Source organism: Calliphora vicina, chromosome 3 (genome assembly GCF_958450345.1).
Source record: "Calliphora vicina chromosome 3, idCalVici1.1, whole genome shotgun sequence".
NCBI classification, from domain to species: domain Eukaryota; kingdom Metazoa; phylum Arthropoda; class Insecta; order Diptera; family Calliphoridae; genus Calliphora; species Calliphora vicina.
The window spans coordinates 111,680,373-111,704,365 of NC_088782.1; the positions used below are offsets into that span (position 1 = coordinate 111,680,373).

At 34.6% G+C, this 23,993-nt stretch overlaps 1 protein-coding gene across 2 annotated transcripts in view; it reads left to right on the forward strand.

Moving 5' to 3' along the window:
• Reck (Reversion-inducing-cysteine-rich protein with kazal motifs) overlaps positions 1 to 23,993 on the forward strand; it is a 105,472-nt gene that overhangs the window by 40,563 nt on the left and 40,916 nt on the right. For both annotated transcript variants that reach the window (XM_065504213.1, XM_065504212.1), the window contains exon 3: positions 12,696 to 12,751. In XM_065504213.1, coding sequence (XP_065360285.1) covers positions 12,696 to 12,751 — 56 coding nt within the window. The remainder of the gene's footprint in view (positions 1 to 12,695; positions 12,752 to 23,993) is intronic.

Below are 23,993 nucleotides of genomic sequence, written 5' to 3' on the forward strand. Positions count from 1 at the left end.
ATGCAAACCAATGAAAATCCTACATGCAACATTTCCAAGATTAGTGCAATCTTTTGGGATGAGTGTACAATAGGTTAGGTTAGGTTCTATGGGTAGCCATTCTTCAAGCAGCTCTCTTGGGTCCATACAAAACTGATCCCATTGTGATACCCAAGGGGTAAACATCTGGGTATTAACTATACGTCCGGTGTTTCCATGCTAAACCAACCAGATTCTCTGATGAAAGAGTAGATTCGTCTAAGACTCATACTTGATAGCTCATCTAAGCATGATAGGAATGGTATTCCGGGGATGCGTTCCCTCAGGTTTATCAGAGCCGGGCTTTTACAGCTCCTACAGTAATCATTGTACCGTAGGCCCAATCTCCTAGCATGTGTCCCAATTATACAGTGTCCTGTAATGAAGGAAGTAAATGAATGAATGAAGTAAATGGTGCATAAAAAGTTTTTGGAGTCATTAGATAAAACGTTGCAGGATTTACGAAACAATCAAAGTCGGTTTGGTGGTGCGATGATTCTGTTGGCAGGATGAACTTAATGTATGTTTGAAGTCGTCCGTATTATAGGAACACGTCAAGAAACTCAAATTGACTGTGAACATGCATGTCGAGCTGTAGAACGACCAATCTATAAAAGTATTTTCAAACAATTGCTGGACATTGGCAACGTCAAAATCTCGGTTGACATTTCGACCGGCTGCATTCAATTTCCCGCCGCTTTCTGCCAGTTCACTGAATCAAAATCAGAACTCATCCGAAAGGTGTTTCAAAATATTGCACAAAATTGGCTTCAAAAAACATTGATGTCGACGTATTGAATTTTAATATTAAAAGTGAAATTGCTGTCGAATTGATAACGTACAAATCGGAGAATTCCGTTACTTCCCAAGCTGATTTCGTCAACTATCCAACCGTATTACCACCTTACAATCTCCAACTGAATGTCGGATCGGTAATCATAATGTTACGAAAGATAAACCAAACACGTCTTTGTAAAGGCACCCGACTGGCGGTAATAAACCTAACATCATCGAAGCAACAATACTTAAAGGAAATTACAAAGGCTCCGACCGATATGATAATTAACAAATCTCAAGGGCGGTCATTTCGTGTGTGCGGCATTGAGCAATCGCTGAAGCACACCGAGTGCTCACCAAAACTTATGGTGAATGTATTCCATCGGTTTCAACGTGCGATACGTGGTTTGTGCGGATCAGAAGTGGTGATTTTGACATGGAAGACAAATATCGCCCAGGCCAGTCAAAAAGTTTGGAGACCATGAATTGGAGGCATTACTCCAAGAAGATCGTTGTTAAGTACAAGAGCTTGCGAGCTCATTGGGAGCTACTCAAACAGCAATTTAAAACGTTTGCGAGCAGCAGAATTCATCCAAAAGCAGGGAAATTGGGAACCATACGAATTGAAGCCGAGAGACCTTTAAAGACAATTTTGCATGTCCGAAATGATAAAAGAAAATAATTTTTGCTCCCAATCATTACTTGGGATGCTAAATGGATCCATTACGATAACCCGAAGCGTAAGTTAGCGTGCGTGAAGCCCGGCCAACCAGGCAAATCGCCATCAAAACCAAATATCCATGGCGAAAGGTAATGCTCTGTATTAGGAGGGAGCAGAAGGGTTCTAGCTATTATAAGCTGCTGAAATCTGGCCAGACCATCACAGGGAACCTGTACCGAACGCAATTGATTCGTTTGAAGCGAGCATTGGTCGAAAAACACCCAGAATATACGTCGACATGAATCCGTAATATTCCATCAGGACAACACTCGGCCACAATAACTGTTAAAAACTATTTATAATGAAGTGTTTGGGAAATTTCGCGCCTCGCCGGGTCTTATAGTACAAACCATTCCCCGTCCGACTTCTATTTGTTTCGGTCGATGCAGAACGCTTTCGCTGGGATACGCTTCACTTTGGAACATAGTATCCGAAATTGGCTTGGCCTCAAGAGATGAGCAGTTCTTTTGGCTCGGAATCCATATGTTGCCAGAAAGATAGAAAAAGGTCATAGCTAAGAATTGCCAATACCTTCAATAACTTTATATTGTACAAATGTTTCAAAATAAAAGCTAAAGATTTTAAAAATATCTAACATTTTTAAGTCATTCATCCAAAGATTGACACTAGAAATTAGACATTAGGATAAAAATTAGCCCAGTTTTTAGTCTAATATTTGGCGTATAGTTTTGTGGTTCCAAATTCCATACCGGGTTTGAAATTTGATCGTGTATCTATCAAATTCGACCTCTATAAAGATCAGTTGAAAACTAAAGTCTATAACAAGTTTATTTGTCTATTAAAATTGCGCAAACGTTATTCCTCATTTAAAATAATTCTGCTCTAGAGAAGGAAGTTATGTAGTGATGATTTTTGGATGACAAATTACTATGTTAATGTATTTTCCCTTTGAATATTTCCTCCAACTCTCTTCAAATTCTTTACTTAATAAGCAAGCACTTTAAATAAATTCATTTGGACATCGTTTGTAATTTATTTTAAAATCATTTTAAATTAAAATTAATGAGAATTTATTTATTATTTTATTATCAAACACATCTAAGACAATAATTCAAAAAGATGAATTTGTCGTATTTAAATTATCTTTTGCTTTGGTGGGCTCTTCTTTTCATATTTCCATAAACATTTTAAAATGCTGGCGCCTGCATGAATATGGGATATTAAGTTCAATTATGGAAAGCTACACCAAATAACAAAAGCATATTTGAAACAGCTCAAAAGACTGCATGAAACCACCCTTGAACACAATATGGTGGGTAAGCTGGTTTGGTTTAGTTTGGTTTTATTTTACCAATTGTATATTTCAACAAATTTTGTTTGCTATATAGAATATGTATTTCTTTCTTTCTTTTATGAAATTCAACACTTTTAATTAAAATTTCTATAACACTTTAGAAAAAGCTTGAAATGAAATAAAACAAATTAAAGCAAACACCATTTATTTATTATTTATACTCGTATGTATGAAGGAGTATTTATGTGAAAAGATCTTTGATTAATACAATAAGTAAACATGTTAAAAAAATAAATACTTGACTAAAAGGTGGAAAATTGTTGGGTCATAAAGAACCAATGCAATTTCCTTATGTGTTTTTGCCAAAGGAAAACAATTTTTATTTTATTATTTCCTTTTGAGTAAAATGAAAGCAATGAATTTAAAATTGTTTTAAAGGGAGTTGGGGTGAAAGAATCTTCATGAGAGGAATATGAAATGTTTAATATAAAATGTTGGAATATTCCAACATTTTCATGTAACAGAAGAAGACAATGGAATGAAAGAAAGCATCTGGAATGTTGCAGTTCATTCAATTCTTTTGATGACTTCGTTCCTAGATCAATATTTTTGCCACTATTGTTAGGATATCAAAATCATTACTTCCTCAACCTCCAGAATCTTCCAGAATCTTCCATATTTCCAATTGTTCAATTCCTTCTTTCTATACATCATTTCATTTATTGATCAGTTAGTCCTTCCTTGATTCAGATTCTTTCCTTTTCTCTTGATCTCTAAAAACTCTTTCTACAACGGTTGTCCATAACAGTTCTCCTATTCTCGAAAGTTCTTCCCTGAGAAGAGAACTAACTTGAACTGGACAATAATGTTAACTTAATTTTATTGTTGTGATTTCTAATAAACAAATTCTTCTTGCCTCGTTTCAATTCATTAGAACTCGAATTTTGAAATATTTTTCCCTAAATTCCAAAACAGAGAGCAGCATAAGCCGATTTTCTTTAAAACCGCTTGACCTCTATTAAGTCCTTTTCTTTAAAATTAAACATTTAAATCATAAAACTACAATATTACAAGTCAATAATATGTTATTTTTTATGCTTCTTCCTGCGATCATGTAAAATAAAGCCAACAATTTCAAAACTTATAACATAACAAGTCATCAAAGTCATTATGTTTGTTAGTCGTATTCGAAATTTATGTGTTAGAGTATGGCATATTACAACTGGAAATCATCTAAACATCTAAAATACTTTATAACACTTTGGTACACTCGCCAAATCTATACAACCATTCATTCATATCAATTCATATGTATGTTGGAATGGAGTGTAGTACGTACTACAAGTACTTAAATTTCTTTTTTTCTTTGTACTCTAACATTTGAGCGCTTAAAACGAAAAAGAAAAGCAACAAAGTTATAAAAACAAGATCGTAGTGTGGATACACGAGCTAAAGGAGAAGGTATGCTAAGGATAGGATATGATAATTCTCAAATTCGATTATGTTTGAAAGTTCTCGTTCTAGCATTGAAACTTTTCATTACCCTAGATTTAGACTCATCAGTTTTATTCCTTCAAATGTACATTTCTTTCATCTTATACATCGTATCACCGAATACTTCTTGGATTCGATTTTCTATCCTTTAGTTCCATATTTCCTATATCTTTGATTTGGAAGTCTTTGTTTTTGAGACCTTTCATTCCCCAAGGTTTAGACACATCATCGATATTCCTCCAATTGTACATTTCTTTCATCTTATACATCGTTTCTCCGAATCCTTTTTAATTTCGATTTCCCATCCTTCAGTCCATATTTCCTCTAACTTTGATCCTTACAATTTCCTTCAACAGTGCTTTGCAGTAACAGAAGAAGGCTAGGAAAAGGACAAGAAAGTTTCTTGAATGAACTGCAAATTCACTCTTTTGATGACTTCGTTCCTAGATCAATATTTGTGTCAATATTGTAACAGAAGAAGGCTAGGAAAAGGACAAGAAAGTTTCTTGAATGAACTGCAAATTCACTCTTTTGATGACTTCGTTCCTAGATCAATATTTGTGTCAATATTGTTAGGATATCAAAATCTTTACTTTGTCTACCTTCAGAATCTGCAGCATATGTTTCCAATTGTTCAATTCCTTCTTCCTATGTATCATTTCATTTACTGATCAGTTAATCCTTCCTTGATTCGGATTCTTCCATTTTCTCTTGATTTCTGAAACCTCTTTCTTCTACAGTTGTCTATAACAGTTCTCCTATTCTTGAAAGTTCTTCCCAGGGTTGAGAAATAACTTGAAGCGGACAATATTTGTCGCTGTAAGACTTGGTAGCTCCAGAACGAAGTTCCATTTGACGAAGGAACGTTCACGCTTTGCCGTTCTGTTTCGCCTCAATCTCTTCTTTATCCTTTATATTGCTTCGAGATCTGAATAATACTCGGTCAAGCAAGTTCTATGAATAAATTGGAAATTCAATTTTTTTGGTGACTTCGTTCCTGGATCAATATTTTTGTCACTATTGTTAAGATATAAAAATCTTTACTTTGTCAAGCTCCAGAATCTTCTAGCACATGTTACCAATTGTTCAATTCATTCTTCCTTGATTCGGATTCTTCCATTTTCTCTTGATTTCTGAAACCTCTTTCGACTACGGTTGCCTATAAAAGTTCTGCTATTGTCGAAAGTTCTTTCCTGAGAAGAAAACTAACTTGAACTGGACAATATTTGTCGCAGCAAGACTCGGTAGCTCCAGAATGAAGATCCATTTGACGAAGGAACGATCACGCTTTGCCGTTCTGTCCAGATTTGTGTCACTATTGTTAGGATAGCAAAATCTTTACTTTCTCAACCTTCAGAATCTTTTAGCACATGTTTTCAATTGTTCAATTCATCCTTCATATGTATCATTTCATTGATTTACCAGTTAATCCTTCTTTGATTCAGACTCTGCACTTTTCTCTTGATCTCTAAAACCTCTTTCTACTAAGGTTGTCTATAACAGTTCTGCTATTCTTGAAAGCTCTTCCCTAAGAAGAGAACCAATTTGAAGTGGACAATATTTGTCCCTGTAAGACTCGGTAGCTTCAGAACGAAGATCCATTTTCTTTATCCATTACATTCCTCCAACATCCCAATAAGACTTGGTCAAGAAAGTTCCATGAATGAACGGCAAATTCAATTCTTTGATGACTTTGTTTCTAGATCAATATTTGTATCACTATTGTTAGGATATCAAAATCTGTACTTTCTCAACCTCCAGAATGGTCTAGCACTTGTTTCCAATTGTTCAATTCCTTCTTTCTATGTATCATTTCATTTATTGATCAGTTAATCCTTCCTTGATTCAGATTCTGCCCCTTTTTCTTGATCTCTAAGAGCTTTTTCTACTAAGATTGTCTATAACAATTCTGCCGTTCTCGAAAGTTTTTCCCTGGGAAGAGAACTAACTTGAACTAGATAATATTTGTCCCTGTAAGACTCGGTAGCTTCAGAACGAAGCTCGATTTGACGAAGGAACATCCAGAATCTTCTTGCATGTTTCCAATTCTTCAATTCATTCTTCCTTGATTCAGATTCTTTTGATGACTTCGTTCCTAGATCAATATTTGTATCACTATTGTTAGGATATCAAAATCTTTACTTTCTCAACCTTCAGAATCTTTTAGCACATGTTTCCAATTGTTCAATTCCTTCTTCCAATATATCAGTTCCCTTATTGATCAATTAAGCTTTCCTTGCTTCAGATTTTTCCCTTTTCTCTTGATTTCTAAAACCTCTCTTCACTGTACAACTCGGTAGCTCCAAAAAGAAGATCACTTTGGCGAAGGAACGTTCACACACCTTAATTATATTTAACGTCAGCATATCCTCTATCCATTACAATCCTCCCAGATCTTCTTTTCCCATTACAAATCCAAGTCTCCTCTCTGGCATCCTTCCCCACCCAACTCACTAGTTTCACCACACACTACTTGTGACACTTGTAACACATAAAATAAATACAAAACATTTATTTGCATGCTGTATGAACATAGTACATACGTTTTACTGCATGTTCCGCGGAACCTAAGTTGGAGGAAGACGACAAAAAAATATATATATATTGAATTTATTACGCATATAACACTCTATAAAAGCAACACAACAACAAGTTTCAGATTTGATGATGTTCGAAAAAGAGAGAGATGAAAAAAAAAATACAAAAATAATGAAATCAAATGATGTGGGGAACTTACAAAAATCCAACAACTACCCTACACAAACACATATCTTGGAGATATTTTACATATTTGACTATAAATTAATCATTTTAAATACAGGCAAGTAATCGATGTTGGAGGAATGTTTGGACATTAATAGCGATGGCAAACGATAGCAATGAATTTATGTAGATATTTTGGAATTAGGCAGGCATTTGGAGAGTAGTAGTTTATTTGGATTACTGTGGATTCGGGGATTAGAAAGAAATAAATATTTGAAAGTATTTAAAATAGCAAGATTAGGAATAATACTAATGATTACATAGTAGCAATGGTTTTCAATATGGACATGTTTGGACGGGTGCATCCGGTAGATAAACCTGTAAGTAATTGCACACCATGATTCTTTTGGTTCTTTTCCACTTTTCTAATGAATAAACTAAAATTAATATGCAAGCAGTTAGAATGTAATATTTATAAGTACATATGTAGATCCAGATTCCATATGCGGGAAGTTTTACTTCTTTAATTTGAAAAAAAAAAGTGCCGCAGAAGCACACCAATTGCTCAACAAAGCTTATGGTAAATGTCTACCATCGGTTTCAACGTGCGGGAGATGGTTTGTGTGGTTCCCCAAAGTAGTGATTTTGACATGGAAGACAAAGAGCGTCCAAACCAGCCCAAAAAAGTTTGAAGATCAAGAATTGGAGTCATTACTCCATGAAGATTGTTGTCAAACTCAATACGAGCTTGCAAAATCACAGGAGGATTCATCCAAAATCAGGGAAATATGGTACCATTCGAAGTGAAGTCGACAGACCGCGAAAGACGATTTTGCATGTCCGAAATGATGTTTGAACGCTATAAAAGAAAATCAGTTTTGCACCGAATCATTACTTGCGATGAAAAATGGATCCATTACTATAACCTGTTCAAAGTCTTAGTGTCTTAGTCTTTGTCTAGGAGTGGTGTAGGGGAAATCTCGTGTACGAATATAACACCAGGATATATAAAGACGGTTCGAAAATGAGCGGTGGTGTTGGTTCTGGTGTTTTCTGTGACGAACTTGTGACAGGCATCAAATACCGTCTTCATAATTAATGTTTTTCATGCTGAAATTTTTCGATTATGTTAGCTTGTAATACATGGTATTTTTGTCTACAGTCAGGCGGCACTTCTCTCACTGAAATTCTATACAACTTCACCTTCCTTAGTCAGACAATGTAAGAAAGCTCTGTCAAGGCTAGGTCGTCTATCTGACATTACTTTAGTTTGGGTCCCTGCGCACAGAGATTACTATGGCAATGAACAGACAGACAAATTAGACAGAATGGGATCTACTTTGGATATCTCCAATAGCAATTCCACTGGAGACCATTAAAAGTATTATATTCAGACACTTTATTATAAAGGCAGAGAATAAATGGCGCAACTTAGATACATATAGGTTGACCAAGTTAATATGGTGATAACCCGTAATAGAAGGGATATATCAAGGTTGCTGGGAGTATTAAGAGTGCACTGGACGCTTAAAAAGCTTGGACTCCCTTTTAACGATCATTATCGTAGCTGTAAGGATAGGGAAAAAGCGAAAACGATTTTCCAACATCTCTGCTCCAGACTTGAGTGTCAAAAGGTACAAATTCCTGGGCAACTACATATTGACCAACCTTGGTGAGATATCTGGGTCTAAAATTAATGAACTAGTGAGATATATCATGGCTACAGGGAACTACCATGTAAACCAACCAATCAAATAACGATAACTCAGAGCGTAAGAGATCGTACGTGAAGCCCGGCTACCCAGCAGAATCGACACCAAAGCCAAATATCCATGGTGCTAAGTTAAAGCTATGTATTTGGTGGGAGCAAAAGGGTCTTATCTATTATGAGCTGTTGAAATCTGACCAGACCATCATATAGACACTCTAACGAGTGTAGCGTCTTCCAGCCAGAGATCTTCCCGATCTGGAAAGCCACAGGCTGTAGTGACGATATACGTAGACAGTCAGGCGGCACTGAAGGCCTTGGAATGTCATTTAGTACACTCCAACCTAGTAGAGGACTGTAGGAGAGCTCTGGAGGAGCTATTGGTACACTACTCAGTGAGATTGTGTTGGGTACCAGGGCACTGTGATATACAGGGTAATGAGGTAGCAGATGAACTGGCTAGACATGGTTCTGATCTGGATCATGACACTAGGGAACGGGCTGTTAGACCACCCATTTGTCACTACTATAAAGTAATCTACGAAAGATTCCGGGACTATACGAATCAATCCTGGTGCAGTAGAACAGATTGCAAAGTGTCCAGGGCCTTATGGCCAAAACTGAATGCGAACGCGACTGGAACACTGATAGAGTTGGATAGGTATAATCTCAGGATTCTAGTAGGAGTGATAACCGGTCATTGCTCAATTGGAGCCTTTAAAGGTAAATGGGATAATGGCACACAGGACTTCTGTAGAGTGTGTGGGGATGCAGAGGAGCTAGAGACAGTAGAGCACATTATGTGCAACTGCCCTATGCTACAGCGTCACAGACATAGATGGCTAGGAAATAGATTTCTGGACGAACTTGGTAGTGTTGCTGGCTGCAAACTAAGCAACATACTGGGTTTCATTAAGGGAATAGGGTGGCTATTTAAGGGACGTTCTACGGCGAGTCTAAATCCGTAAAAAGACTTTTCTTTCTTTCTTTTTCTTTTTAACAGACGGATCTTTGGACTCTTCTCTTACTCTAAGGCTATCCTCTTTGTCTATCTCTATTGAAGGGAATCACAATGGACCTCAAGGTCTCCGAGTGGAAGTGCACATAGTGTACACCCCTTCCTAACCTAACCTATCACAGGGAACCTGTACCGAACGCAACTGATTCATTTAAAGCGAGCATAATAAAAGGCAGATATGAAAGCGTATTATTCCATCATGACAACGTTAGACCACATGTTGTAATACCTGTTAAAAACTATTTAGAATGAAGTGTTTGGTAAATTTTGCCTCACATACCCTATAGTCCAGACCTTGCACCGTCCGAATACTATTTGTTTCGATCGATGCAGAACGCTCTCTTGGATACGCATCACATTGAAACAGAGTATTCGATATTGGCTTGATTCGTTTTTGGCCTTAAACGATGAGTTCTTTTGGATTGGAATCCATATGTTGCCAAAAAGATGGTAAAAGGTCATAGCTAACAATGGCCAATACTTTGTTTCAAAATAAAAGCAAAAAATTTGAAAAATCCCTAAATACTTTATTTAATCCTGGACGAATTTGCAGAAACCTGAAGATTTCGAAAATATATTTCCAATCTGTTTTTGGCTCTTTCATTTATGTAACTGCCAGAGACCAGAGTTAATGTTAAAGCTGCATTCTTGTTTAAATTTTGGTCTGAAGTAACCATTTTATTTACAACAATTAGAAGTTGCCGAATCTCATGTTAGTCATTCAGTTCTTCGTATGTTAAAACAGTATTAAATATTATACTCTTCATAGTTGGTTCCTTTCTGTTTTCCCTCGAATGGGATAGCAATTCTGAATTCACAATTCCACCAATTCTCTACAAGCTTTTTCTAGTCTTTTAATTCCTCTTTTTGATATTAGATAATAACCGAAAGTAGCCGAAAAAGGAGAGTATACTGAATGGGATAAATAAATTAATAGTTGAAAGGAATTATAGATGGATTTATTTATTTTAAGAATATGTATTTACGAAACATCTTATAGAACAACCCTTATTTAAGACGATAAGGAATTTGTTCATGAACAAATTCAAACGCATTAATTGGCTCTTTTCGAGGAAGACTTCCAAAAATATTTCCGAAAACTATTGTATTATGTATGTACTTGTTTAACAAAATTATGTTTCTCTTTATCAATGAGCTTTAGCTAGGAAAATTTAATTATTTGAATTTTATTAAACGATTTATCCGGATACTTTATTCTCTCATATCTTAAATCGGCTTCTACTTCATTCTATTGATTTAACTGGGTTTTCTGGAAGATTTTTATCACAACTACCGGAAGTTTTAAATCCTCGAATATGTTTGTTGTCAATTATTTCATTGTTTTACAACCAATCCAACAGACCCATACAAAATTATGGAACACATAACCCTAGGTCTCCACGTAGCAATATTTATTGCCGCAATTTCATTGCGTCCATAAAATTTGCGATGTGTAGACCTCAAATTGTGATTGTAACAATCCATTGCACAATGATTCATCTACTGATTGCTTGAGCAATTATTGCTAAGCAATAAGCTGTCAGTTCAGTTATCATTAATGTCAAATTTCTTCTTTCTTTAACCTCCTGAGTCCCAAGGAAAAACCAAGCGTCGGAAGTCTTCGAAAATATTATTTTTTTTTGCTTCTGGAGGAAACAATAGAATAAAAAGTTTGTTCGAGAACATAAAGGACGAAAGGAATCTGAGATAGAACACAAAACATGTTCAGCTAGCTGTATAAATGGCCCTAAGACGAAAAATAATTTTTTTAATCAAGTCAGCAGTTGTTTGATAAATTTCCAGTGGGCTGCACGCCAGGACCGAGGAGGATAAGTCATTGTGATTAATACATACACATTTAAGTACCAACAAATAAAAAAAAATAAAGAAATTAGTGGAAAAAACTCTTCAACAACACCTACTTCTCGCATTGACAATTTTGTATTTGTGACGGAGCAATTTTACTTTTTCTCCACCGAAATCAATCAGAAATAGTTGTGCTGGTTTTCTGCAGACATCTTGATTGTGTTTAGCAATAGAAATTGCTATGTGGAGATCTAGGGTAACACAATTCCAACAATTTTATTGCTGCCATGCTCGTCATTATGAAACAACTTGATTATCCTTGATTATTTTGAGATCTTTTCATTTTCAATTGAATCTATTCAAATGAATTGATTTAATGTTTCGAATACCTCATCTATAATTAGAAATCTGAAATTTTGCTTTCAGGTTGACTGTCCTAAGTCATTGTGGTAATTCCTCGGGTCTCCTCACAATTGTGTCAATATTAATTGCAATTGCTTCGTTTCCTTTGGTCAGATGTGAACGAAATTGCTTCCGCTGAACACTTAATCGGAAATGCTGCTTCAAGCTTTGAGATATTTTGATTGCATCCAAAGCTTGTGCATGTTTCAACATGCCTTTCCAACAGCAGCATGGCTATGATATTAATAATATAGTCCATCTTGTTCACAAGATACTTTTAAAGAAATTCGACATTATATTGGTCTACGACTCCTAGTATGATTACCCTATAGATACTTCAAGCTTTGAGCTATCTTGATTGCATCCAAAGCTTGTGCATGATCAAACATGCCTTTCCAAAAGTAGTTTCCCATAAAAAAATGCAGAGACATTAATCTTTATTCACTGCAGACACACATATTTAGTTCGTTATAAGTTCATTTTCAAATGGAAACATATGTTTGTGAGAATGTAGTTCTATGTATGGCGTATATTATAAACTGAGGATCATTGCCCGCTAGTATAAGGGCATTTTTAGAAAAATATTGTACAATGCTTATCTTTTTTTAAAAAAAAATAGGGCTATAAAAATTCTTTATTAGCAAGGGCTTTTACTAAAGCTTTATAATAACGATGCCTAATAATATTTGATATGAATTTTCCAACAACTTACTTAAGTTTATAAAGACTTTTAACAAATTTATTTTAATTGCAAACCAACATAATTAATTTGTTATATTTTTTTTAATTACAGATTTCTACAACTGCTGCAATGAGGTATTTGGTTCATGTAGGACCTCTTGTGAAAATGTAAGTCTATAATATACAGTATTTAAGAAAAACTTGATCGTTTGTATTCAAATTAAATCTGTTATACTAGATAAATAATTATTTTATTATAAAATTTTTTGTGTGTTCAGTTTTAAACTGACATTAAAACTGATTAATGACAACAAACTACTTGGAAATTTGTATCAGCTGTCTGTCTGTCTGGTCTTAAGCTCTCCATTTGTGGTTTAAAACGTTGCAACGCCTTTTTAGCACATGCAGAGCTGTTGTTGGACGACTAAAAGACTTGTTGAAATTATTTGCTGGCAACTGAACTAGTTTGGAATTACTTTTTTTTCATTTTGTTTAATAGAGCTTATTTGAAAATAAATGACTAGGCTTTTATCATTTGATAGGGTAACACTTTACAATGACAAACACAACAACAATAACAACGGCCACAACAACATTATGCTAAAAGGATATCAATTCAGTATGAATGTGTGGAACACACAAACACTCAGCTGGAATTGGTTGCATTATGAAACCGTTTTTTTGCGTTGGCCATTTTGACGTTTCAAAATATATTTATTATTATTATTAATTTACTGGCTCTGGTTTTTTTAAAAACCAAGCCTGAGCAAAAAACAAAACTTGTTGCATTAAATTTCGTTGTTAAGAGTTTTACAGCAATATGTCATTTCAGATTGACAGTTAATCAAGTGAGCTTGCATCCAGCATGTGTGTGGTTTTTTGGTTTTCAATGAAATATTATGCAAATTACAAAAAAAAAAAAGAAAAAAACGAAAATATTATTAATGATTGGCTGGAGTTTTAATGAAAAATAAGAGAAAAAATTGTTGCTTAATTGAAGGTTATAGCTAAAAATAAAGGGTGGGCTAATTAGAGCTATAATTTGTAAAATATTATTGGTGTATGACTTAAAAATGCGGGATTTTTTTAAATTTAGCTATTATTTTAAAACATACATACTTATTTTAGCTCATGCTGTAAAAAGGGGTTTTATCGATGCAAAGGTCACATCTATTCCTAAAAAGGGAGAGGCTAATAACCCAGAAAATTACTGGGCAATAGCAATTTGTTCTACACTTTCCAAAGTCATGGCAAATATGATAAATTACCATCTGGTTTGGAGTCCAACAATTTACTTAACGACCCCAGGTATGGCTTTCGTAGAGGACGCTAGCTTGACTTGCTAGCCTTCCTATCGCAAAAATGGTTTCGTTCCATTCACCGTTTTGGCGAAAGTAAAGTGGTGGCTCTAGATATATTGGTGTCGGTATTATACAAGTTGTTATAGATGAAATCTCATCAAACCAGTTCAAGATTAATTTAGGGGTACCGCAAAGTTCCGTTCTTTCTCCTACTCTTGTCCTTGTTTTTCTAAACAACCTTCTACGTCAAACTTCCAACCCTATCTATTGTTTGCAGATGACAGCAATATTTGACATTCATATTCATTCAGTTACAGACCAAGTATGGCTTTCGTAGAGGACGTTCTACGAGATTCTTGTTAGCCTTCCTATCGGAAAAATGGTGTCGTTCCATTCACCGTTTTGGCGAAAGTAAAGTGGAGGCTCTAGATATATTGGCGTCGCTATTAACTTCTCACGATTTATATTTTCTCTGAGATCGCACTATACAAGTTGTTATAGATGGAATCTCATCAAACCAGTTCAAGATCAATTCAGGGGTACCGCAAAGTTGCGTTCTTTCTCCTACTCTATTCCTTTACTTTTCAAAACGACCTTCTACGACAATCTTCCAACCCTATCTATTGTTTTGCAGATGACAGCCATATTTGCCATTCATATTCATTCAGTTACCGAACAAGCCTGTCGGAGATTGGGGCAATGAGGCAACACATGAATGATTCCCATAATCGGGACCTTCTGACAAACTCTGAATGAAGTCGTGCGACACAAAAACGAACGACAGATCATGTCGCTTCATCTGTATTTATGGGTGGTGTAAATATTGTGGAATCAGACGCTCTTGATGTTCTGAGCATGAGAATACAAGGTGATGTCCGCTGGTCTAAACACATTTTTCAAGTTTTCAAAACGTTTTTTGAAACGGTGTAGGAATTACTTCATTCCATCTGATCTCCTCACTATTGACAGCAACAATATCCGACCGAAAATGGAATACAACTCCCATGGGCCGGTGCTTCAAAGTCTATTTTGGAGCTTCTCGACCGCGTACATGAGAGCGCGAAGATTATTATTGGTGACAGTAGGATATCCAACACTATCAATTCGCTGGAGCACCGTTACAATGTGGGCTGTGTTTCAATGTTCTATCGGTGCTACAATAGAATGTGTTCTGATGAAATTAGGGAACTAGTTCCTGTACTGTATGTATGTGGAAGAAACTTCCAGCTGAAGTGTATCCTGTCATTTTCAATGTAGGAAAGTTCAAATCGAATGTCCTCAATCAATACTCTTTCCTCCCATAACGTATTTTAATTCATTCTGAATACTTTTTAACAGCTATTGCAACCGAGCGATGTCATGTTTGGCCAAATATACTGGGAGTTTTTCGGCCAATGCTCGCTTTAAACGAATCAGTTGCATTCGGTACATGTTCCCTGCGATTGTCTGATCAGATTTCAGCAGCTCTTAATAGATAGGACCCTTTTGCTCCCATTAAATACAGAGCATTACCATAGCGCCATGAATATTTAGCTTTGGTGTTGATTCCGCTGGTTGGTCGGGCTTCACATACGATATCTTACGCTTCGGGTTATCGTTGGTTGGTTGTTAGGTTTATATGTTAGTTCCCTGCGCGCGACCGGGCAAGTAGAGTCGAAAGGACCTATTTTGACTCGTCAGATGTAGTGTCATTTACATCGTAATGTATGTTAAAATGTCAAAGTTATTAGACCAAACCTGTAGTCGTGAGATATCTCAGTAGTTCATTAAGTTTAGATTCAGATACCTCACCAAGGTTGGTCAATATGTAGTTGCCCAGGAATAGATGGGATTTGACACTGGGCTGGGCATAAGTAGAGAAGTTGTAAAATAGTTTCCTCTTTTTGCCTCCATATCCTTACAGCTATGACAATGGTCGTTAAAGGGGAGTCCAATGTGATTTCCATACTTGCCTAGCGTCCAGTGCCACGTTAATACTGCCAGCAACCTGGATTATCCCTTCTATTATGGGTTATCAGTTGCATAGTTCGTTCTTCGTTAAAAGAGGGTCACATTAACTTGAAATGTTTTCAAGTTGCGCCATCAATTCTCAGCCTTTGAAAGAAAGTATCTGAAGATAAGTGTTGAATTGCTACTGAAACCGCATTGGAGATATTCAAAATAGATTAGATTATGGCTAATTCGTTTGCCTATTCATTGGCATAGTAGTCTCTGTGCGCAGGGACCCAAACTAAAGTAATGTCAGATAGACGATCTAGCCTTGACAGATCATCCTTACATTGCCTGACTAATGAATGTGAAGTTGTATAGGCATTCAGTGAGAGAAGTGCCGTCTGACTGTCGACAAAAATACCAATACTGCCATGAGTATTATTCCAAGCTACCAAAAATTATACATTCATTCGGAAAACGGTATGAGATGTCTGTCCCAAATTCATCACAGAAAACTCCAGAACCAACTTCACAGCTCATTTTAATACCGTCTGTATATATCCTGGTGTCATATTCGTACACGATATTTCCCCTACACCACTCACTCCTAGAGGGAACTAAGACTTTGAACGGATTATCATAAGGGATCCATTTTCCATTTGCAAATAATTATTCGGTGCAAAAATGATTTTCTTTTATAGCGTTCAAACATCATTTCGGACATGCAAAATTGCCTTTCAAGATCTCTCGGCTTCAATTCGTTTAGTACCCAATTCCCCTGCTTTGGGATGCTTGAGTAGCTCCCAATTATTTTGCAAGCTCCTGTTGAGTTTGACAACAATCTTCATGGAGAAATGCCTCCAATTCTTCCAGGTCTTCAAGCTTTTTTGGCTGGTCTGGGCGATCTTTGTCTTCCATGTCAAAATTACCACTACTGAACCGAACAAACCATCTCTTGAACATTGAAACCGCTAGAACTCAATCACCATAAGCTTTGGTAAGCAATTTTTCATAACTGATGACAGATTATTGTAGGAAACTTACTCATTAGTAAGATTTTTATTGATATTTTTATCCATTTCTTGGCAATGAACATTTTCGGCTGGTTAAATATGTCTTTCAAACATTTGCACCACTTTCTGTGGGACTTAAAACTAGACAATAAAGATCAATATTTTAAATCTTTAAATAAAAATCACTTTACTACGATTTCATTACTGTGTCTACAAATATTTTCCATTAAGCTTTTGAAAATTTTGTTCAACATTATGTTCCTTTTAAAACCAAATACTGCCAGATTGTTTTTTGTTTGCATTCCTTTGATATCAACCAACCTCATTAAAATCCATTCATGTTATCAGCGTCTCTGTAACTCTATCATCTTTTTTTTTTTTTTTTTCATCATAATTTATGTGCTGTTATAATTATGTACTATATTTTACAGCCAGCTTCTTGTTTATATTTTATTTACAATATTTTTCTTTTATTTTCCTTTAGTTTTTTTTCTTTTTATTTTATATTTTATAAAAAAAAAATAAAACTGTCCCCTTAATACCTTCTTCATACACAACTGAAAAATAAAAACAAACACCAAACAGCGAAGCTGTGAAAAAACATTAAAAACGTGACGCTCCATTAAGTGTCAACTGTCAAAAGAGGCATATAAACACATGTGTTGAAGAATGAAATTGAGGTCATTATAAAATCAAATACATAATTGAAGAAAATTAAACGAAACAGCATAATAAAGTTTTTTAAATGTGAAACAATTTCAATACGGTTTAAAAATGTACATTAAAAGGGGACAATATGGTGAACAAAAAAAAAAACTATGGCAAATTGGATTTTTTTGTTGGTACAAAGCAGTTACTACGAAATTTAATTAAATTAAATAAACCTAAATTGAATTCGAAATATTTACATAACTCACAAGCAACATTTTTAATAACTTGAGAATAGTTTCCACAATTATTAAGAATTTCTAAAAATTAAAATTAATAATTCAACAAGTAAGAGAGCTATATTCGGATGTGCCGAATCTTATATACCCTTCACCAAATTATACTTTAAAATACATTTTTTTAAATATTTTTAGGTAAACAAAATTTAATTTTTTTTTAATTGTTTTTAAAAAAAATTTTTTTTTAAATTGTTTTTTAATTTTTTTTAAAAAGTTTTTTCCAAGTTTTTTTAATTTTTTTTTTTAGTTTTAAAATTTTTTTTTTTGAAAAAAAATTTTTTGATGAAAAAAAAATTCGGGTTAAAAAATATTTTTCCCGATTTTGACCCATTGTAGGTCCAACCTACTATAGCCTTATCTACATCGTTGCAATGGACTTTGAAATATCTATCATTAGATATCCATATTGTCTATATTAATGACTTAGTAATCCAGATATAGATCAAAAATAGGTCAAAAATCGAGGTTGTCCCGGTTTTTGTTCATATCTCCGTTATTTATGGACCGATTTTGCTGATTTTAAATAGCAAACTTCTCGAAAGCATGTCTGACAGAATTGTTGAAGATTTGGATCCCGAAGATATCTGGGGTCTTCAGAAAATTGAATTCAACAGACAGACGGACGGACATGGCTTAATCGACTCCGCTATCTATAAGGATCCAAAATATATATACTAAATATATATAACTTAACAAAAAGCTTTCCATAATATAAAGGTTTCATAAAAAATACCGTATTTTTAAAAAAAATATTTATGATTATCTTAAATTAGGCACATTCGAAATTACATTATAAATTAACATCGAAATTTTTGTTATAATTGAAAAAACAAATATATTTATTTTCTTAAGTAAAGGATATTTAATATTAAAATATATTCAATTTTGACGATATCCAGTCATGTTCGAAAATTCGAACTTAATTTCGAAATTTTTTTGAGCAACTTCCTTAAGTTGAGCACATTAAAAATTAGAAATTTTGAATTTTCAATATTCGAAATTAAGATTTGTTAAACAAGTTCGCAATTTTTGTTAAATTAAAAAAAAATATTTTCGAACATATCAAAATATACTGAAAATATTTTATAAAAAACAAGATTTTTAACAAATTCTGTATGATTTTCACAAGTTAACGACATTTGAAATTAAGAATTGGAATTTTTTGATATTCGAAATTAAGAATTATTAAACAATTTCGTAATTATTGTTATACTTAAATAAATTTTTAAACATTAATTGCAATTTTGACAATATCCAGTAATTTTCGAAAATTCGAAATTTTCGAACATACCAAAATTTAATCCAGAATGCTTTCCTTTTATAAAGTTACAATATTTTGAACAAATATTAGTTATTTCTCAGATTTAAGGACATTCGAAATTATAAATAAGGATTTTTAATATATTTTTAACAAAATATTAATTATTTCCTTGAAATTGATATTTGAAATTTGTACTAGTGATTTTTCGATATTCAAAACATAGAGTTTAATCAGTTTTAAAGATGTTGGAATTATCAGGTTTTTGAGACATATTGAAAATTCGATCTTGATTTCGAAATTTTAAAACATTTCAGAATATAATCTAGAATTCTTCCGTTTTATACAAATATTTTTTTGAATTACTGCTTTTCATTTCCTTCCTTTTGGAATTCGAAGTTAAAAATTATGATTTGATTATTAGAAATTAAGAATTATGTTTAAGAAAAACTTTAGAGTTTGGAGATTTTTAGATAAATTGTAAAGAAAGGACGAAGTTCCAGTCATTTGAGGGGTTCAAAGTATATGTGGCAATGCTACAACAGTGTATCCCATAAATTCAGAAGAACTGATGAAGAAACAATGTCCCCGAAACCAAATACGTAGAACACCTAGTGTTAGACAATGACAGAGAAGATGTTAGTCCAATCCTTTAACTTATCCTTTAACCATTCATGCAACATCCGTTATAAGCCGCCATCCCTGTAGTAGTTGCCATCAGTTGTGAGCATTGTGGTCTCTGGATATACGCCGTATGCTTTTGGTTTAACCTTTGTGATTTTGCAGGTAATAGAACATTATATCATCTGTTTCCCAAGTCATCTGCAACACATTTTCCTGTAATGTCACCCAAGTCCATGTTCCCATATAAGTATGAATGTTTCGCCATCCTATTTAAGGATACCCGTTATATCTGAACTAGACTCGATGTTGTGAACTCACTTGTCAGGACTTTTATCGCGATTTGATGCTGCTTTAAATATGAATATCGCTACCTGATATTCTGTTATAAGGAGTGAGATCGAAAAATTCTTAACATACATATATGTTTATAAAAAAGAAACCACTAAACTTACAGCTTTAATTTTTTTTTTATTTGATTGAAATTATTATTACAATTTACAAAAAAAATTATTTTTATAGTTTTAATCACTAGTGATGAAATTTTGAACCTTTTTCGGAAACCCTTCCATTAACGTTTTTATAGTGCTTTCTGTCACTTTGCTCGAACATGTAGTCCATCTCCGTTTAAAATCTACCACACTTTTGGACACCTTTTTTGTACTCTTCAATTCTCTTTTAACAAGAGCCCAATATCTCTCCACTGGCCTTAGCTCCGGGCAGTTTGGAGGATTTTCCTCTCTTGGTACAAATACCACATTATTGTTCTTGTACCACTCAAGGGCTTGTTTGCCATAGTGACAGGATGCCAAGTCAGGCCAAAAATAAGTGGACACATTATGAAGTCTTATGAATGGAAGCAGCCTTTTTTGTAAACATTCCTTGATGTAAATTTCGGTATTTATAGAGCCCGTTGTAACAAATGAGTGGCTTCTTTTGCCGCAACTGCATATTGCTTGCCATACCAAGAACTTTCTGGGAAATTTTGTCTGCTTTTGGGTCCTAAACTTTTCTTCAACATTCCCTCGAGCATCAGCAACATAAAATTTTTGACCTGGAAGTTGCGAAAAATCTGCCAGAACATACGTTTCGTCATCCATTATGCAGAAAGAATATTTTTTTATAAAACTTGACTTCAATTTCCGTGCTCTGTTTTTGGCCTCTAAATTTTTAGTAGCGTTCCTGTCAGGAACTTTTTGAGCCTTGTATGTTTTTAAACCTGCATTAGCTTTAACTTTTCGTACCAAATAGTCCGAGCACTGAGCTAACCGGGCTGCTTTCCTCCCGGATGTGTTGGGAGCTCTTTTGAAAATGCGTTCTATTTTTTTGGCTTTAGAAACATCATGTGGACCATTCCTTCTACCTGAACCAGGTTTTCTATCAACTGACAAGTTCTCCCGGTACTGTTTAATAACATTGGAAACAGTTTGACGGCAGACCTTTGTATGCTTGGCCAACTTTTTGTAAGACCAAGTTGGGTTTTGTTGAAAATATTTAATAATTTCAGTACGCACTTTTTTCTGGTCACTCATTTTAATCAGATTAACAAAAAAATTAATATAATTGACATTACACATAATAACTGACATGTTTTTCAAAGGTAACTTGATCAAAAAAAAATTCAAATAATACTTGGGTTAAAAAATGTAATGAAAAACGTGTGTTAAGAATTTTTCGATCTCACTCCTTATATAAGCCAATTATCTGCCCTTTGTGTAGGCGTTATCTCAGCCTGAAGAATACCATACCCATTTGGGATTCTAAATGCAGTCCATATTATAAATTCCTGGATGTAGTGACCTCCGTGAACTCGTTATTCATAGAGAGTCGCATGTATAAATTAAAAATCTCACCTAAAATCCATCCTTATCTCAAATGTTTGGATGTTGTGAACACGGTTATTTCGCTCTCCGCAAAGAGTCGTACATATAAATGGAATGATTCATAGTATCAGGAGAGAGTTTTCGAGAGTTTTTTTTTAGATAAATAAGAAAGAATGTCCTGACAGTTCTGTTCTAAGCCAGTTAGCTGCCCATTTTAGAGCCAATATCTCAACCTTAAGAATATTACATCCATTTGGGATTCTAAAAGCCATCCTTATTCCAAATTCCTAGATGTAGAGACCATAAAATAACACAATAAGTAGAAGCGTTACTGAAAGGACACTGCAACAACAAAATAAAGGATCTTAAAATAGGACTTCCGAACTTTGACAGTTTATAGCGGCCACATTGTTGAGGTTAGAGCTGTCGAATTGACTGTCATTTATTCAGTTTGTTTTGCCAAATCACCAAATCACCAAACGTGCAAATTATAAAATTGTATAATCAAAATGGATGTTTTGTTTTGACCCAAATTTCCATTAAAAAATCATCTTCAGCGATGAGACCCATTTCTGGATGAATGGGTATGTCAACAAACTAAATTGCAGAATTTGGAATGATACCAATCTACTTGAGATCCAAGAGCATCCAATGCATCCCGAAAAAGTTACTGTTTGGTGTGGATTTTGGGCTGTTCCATATTTATTTGAGAACGACGTTGGCCATCACCGTCAACGACGAACGCTACAGGTCGATGATTACCTGAATTCGATGATATGGACACCAAAGATATGTGGTTTCAACAAGACTCCGCTAAGTCCCACGCATCTCATCCCACATTGGACATTCTGCACGGGCGATTTGAGGACATGGTCATCTCACGTGGATGTGAACTGGCCACCGAATTCTTGCCACCAACCATGCCATCGGTCAAAATCAGTCTGATGATAGGAAGCGCTTAATGGAAGACCCTATATATGTAAATCAATGTATTTTGATGCTAAGTCAGCCAGAAAATATTGAAGAGAGTAACTATTTTTAATAAATTTTACTCGCAGTTGCCCATTTCGTTCTAGACCTGCCCTGGCCATAGCAATTCCAAATAAAAGGAAACGTCTACTATATCAGGGAACAGGCCTCCGCCAATTCCGTGACATTCGAGATTGAGAAATCGAAGTTTCTCGAGAAGAAGATCGTTGAAGAGAAATAGTCAATGTCAGCTGGAATATTCCGTATTACCGCAATAATTGTGAAATTTATAGCCATTTTTATCACATTTAAATTGAAATTTGATAACGATAATATTCGTTAAATCCTTCAATTGCGTTAACCTGTTGACATTACTTCAACCTTTGTTAAACGAAACAAATCTCTTTCTACTTCCTTCCAAAACTAACAAAATGTTTTAATCTTTAGAAAACAATTTTCTGAATTAAAAAACACCTAAAGCTAAGTTGCAGACCCCTCCCTCCTCCTATTAACTAACTACAAAGAAAAAAAGAGAAACAAACTGGCCAACCAAAAAGACACCCAAAGATTTATGTTTAAATTAAATCTTAAAGTCTACCTGCTGCGCACATGCGCATAGAAATGGTTTGCGTAAACTAAGTTCCTGTTGTTAAGTCTTAAAAGCTTGGAGTGTCAGTAAAGTAGAGAGAAGTACCAAGCACGCACGTTTTGCATATAAACACGTACTGTTAGTATGAATCTGTGCAAATACCTAACATGTCAATGTCAGTTTAACTAAATGCAAACAACAATAACAAATTGTGCATGAATATTAAAGCCAGCAAGTGGTAAGCAAAACCAGCCAACTCCTTTAAAATGTTGTCAATTTAAAAGAAAAGACCAGCCAGCCAGCTACAAAGGCACAAGGAGAGGAGAGCAGTGTAAAGATACACAACAAGTTTCCTTTGTTGTTGTTGTTTAAAATTCATTGTATTCTCTAGATGATGTTTTTGTTGTTGCCGTTGCTATAGTCGTTATTATTGCTGTGTGGCAAATTTGTAATAAAAATAAACATTTTATCAAGTTAATTGCTTTTGAAGTCGTACAACCTTAAGGCTACATCAACTATTTTCAAAGCAAAACGCAAATATAACAACGAAAACATACAAGGATTTCAATTTCCTTTTGCATTTTAGAAGAAGGAGCAGCAGCCAGAGTAGCGTAGAAAAATAGCTGGGCTACAGATACAAATGGCTTATTTGCAAAATATGCAAAGGAATGAAAAAAAATGTTGCAATATTCTGTAATATTCGTGCTGGCATTAAAACACATGCAAGACAATTTATTCAAAGTGGGTGTCAAAGCGTATGTACAATAATATTTATTGTTTAAATGCAAGTGTTTGCTACAAAAAACGACGTGGATTAATTAGTTTTTAATTTGAAATAAATTAGTCAACTATTTGTTATTATTATATTTTATTTTGCTGTAAAGACAACGAATTTTGTAAACTCTACTATGCCGCAGACTTGGCTGGGGTGGGTGGTGGCTTTTATAGTCCCGCTTT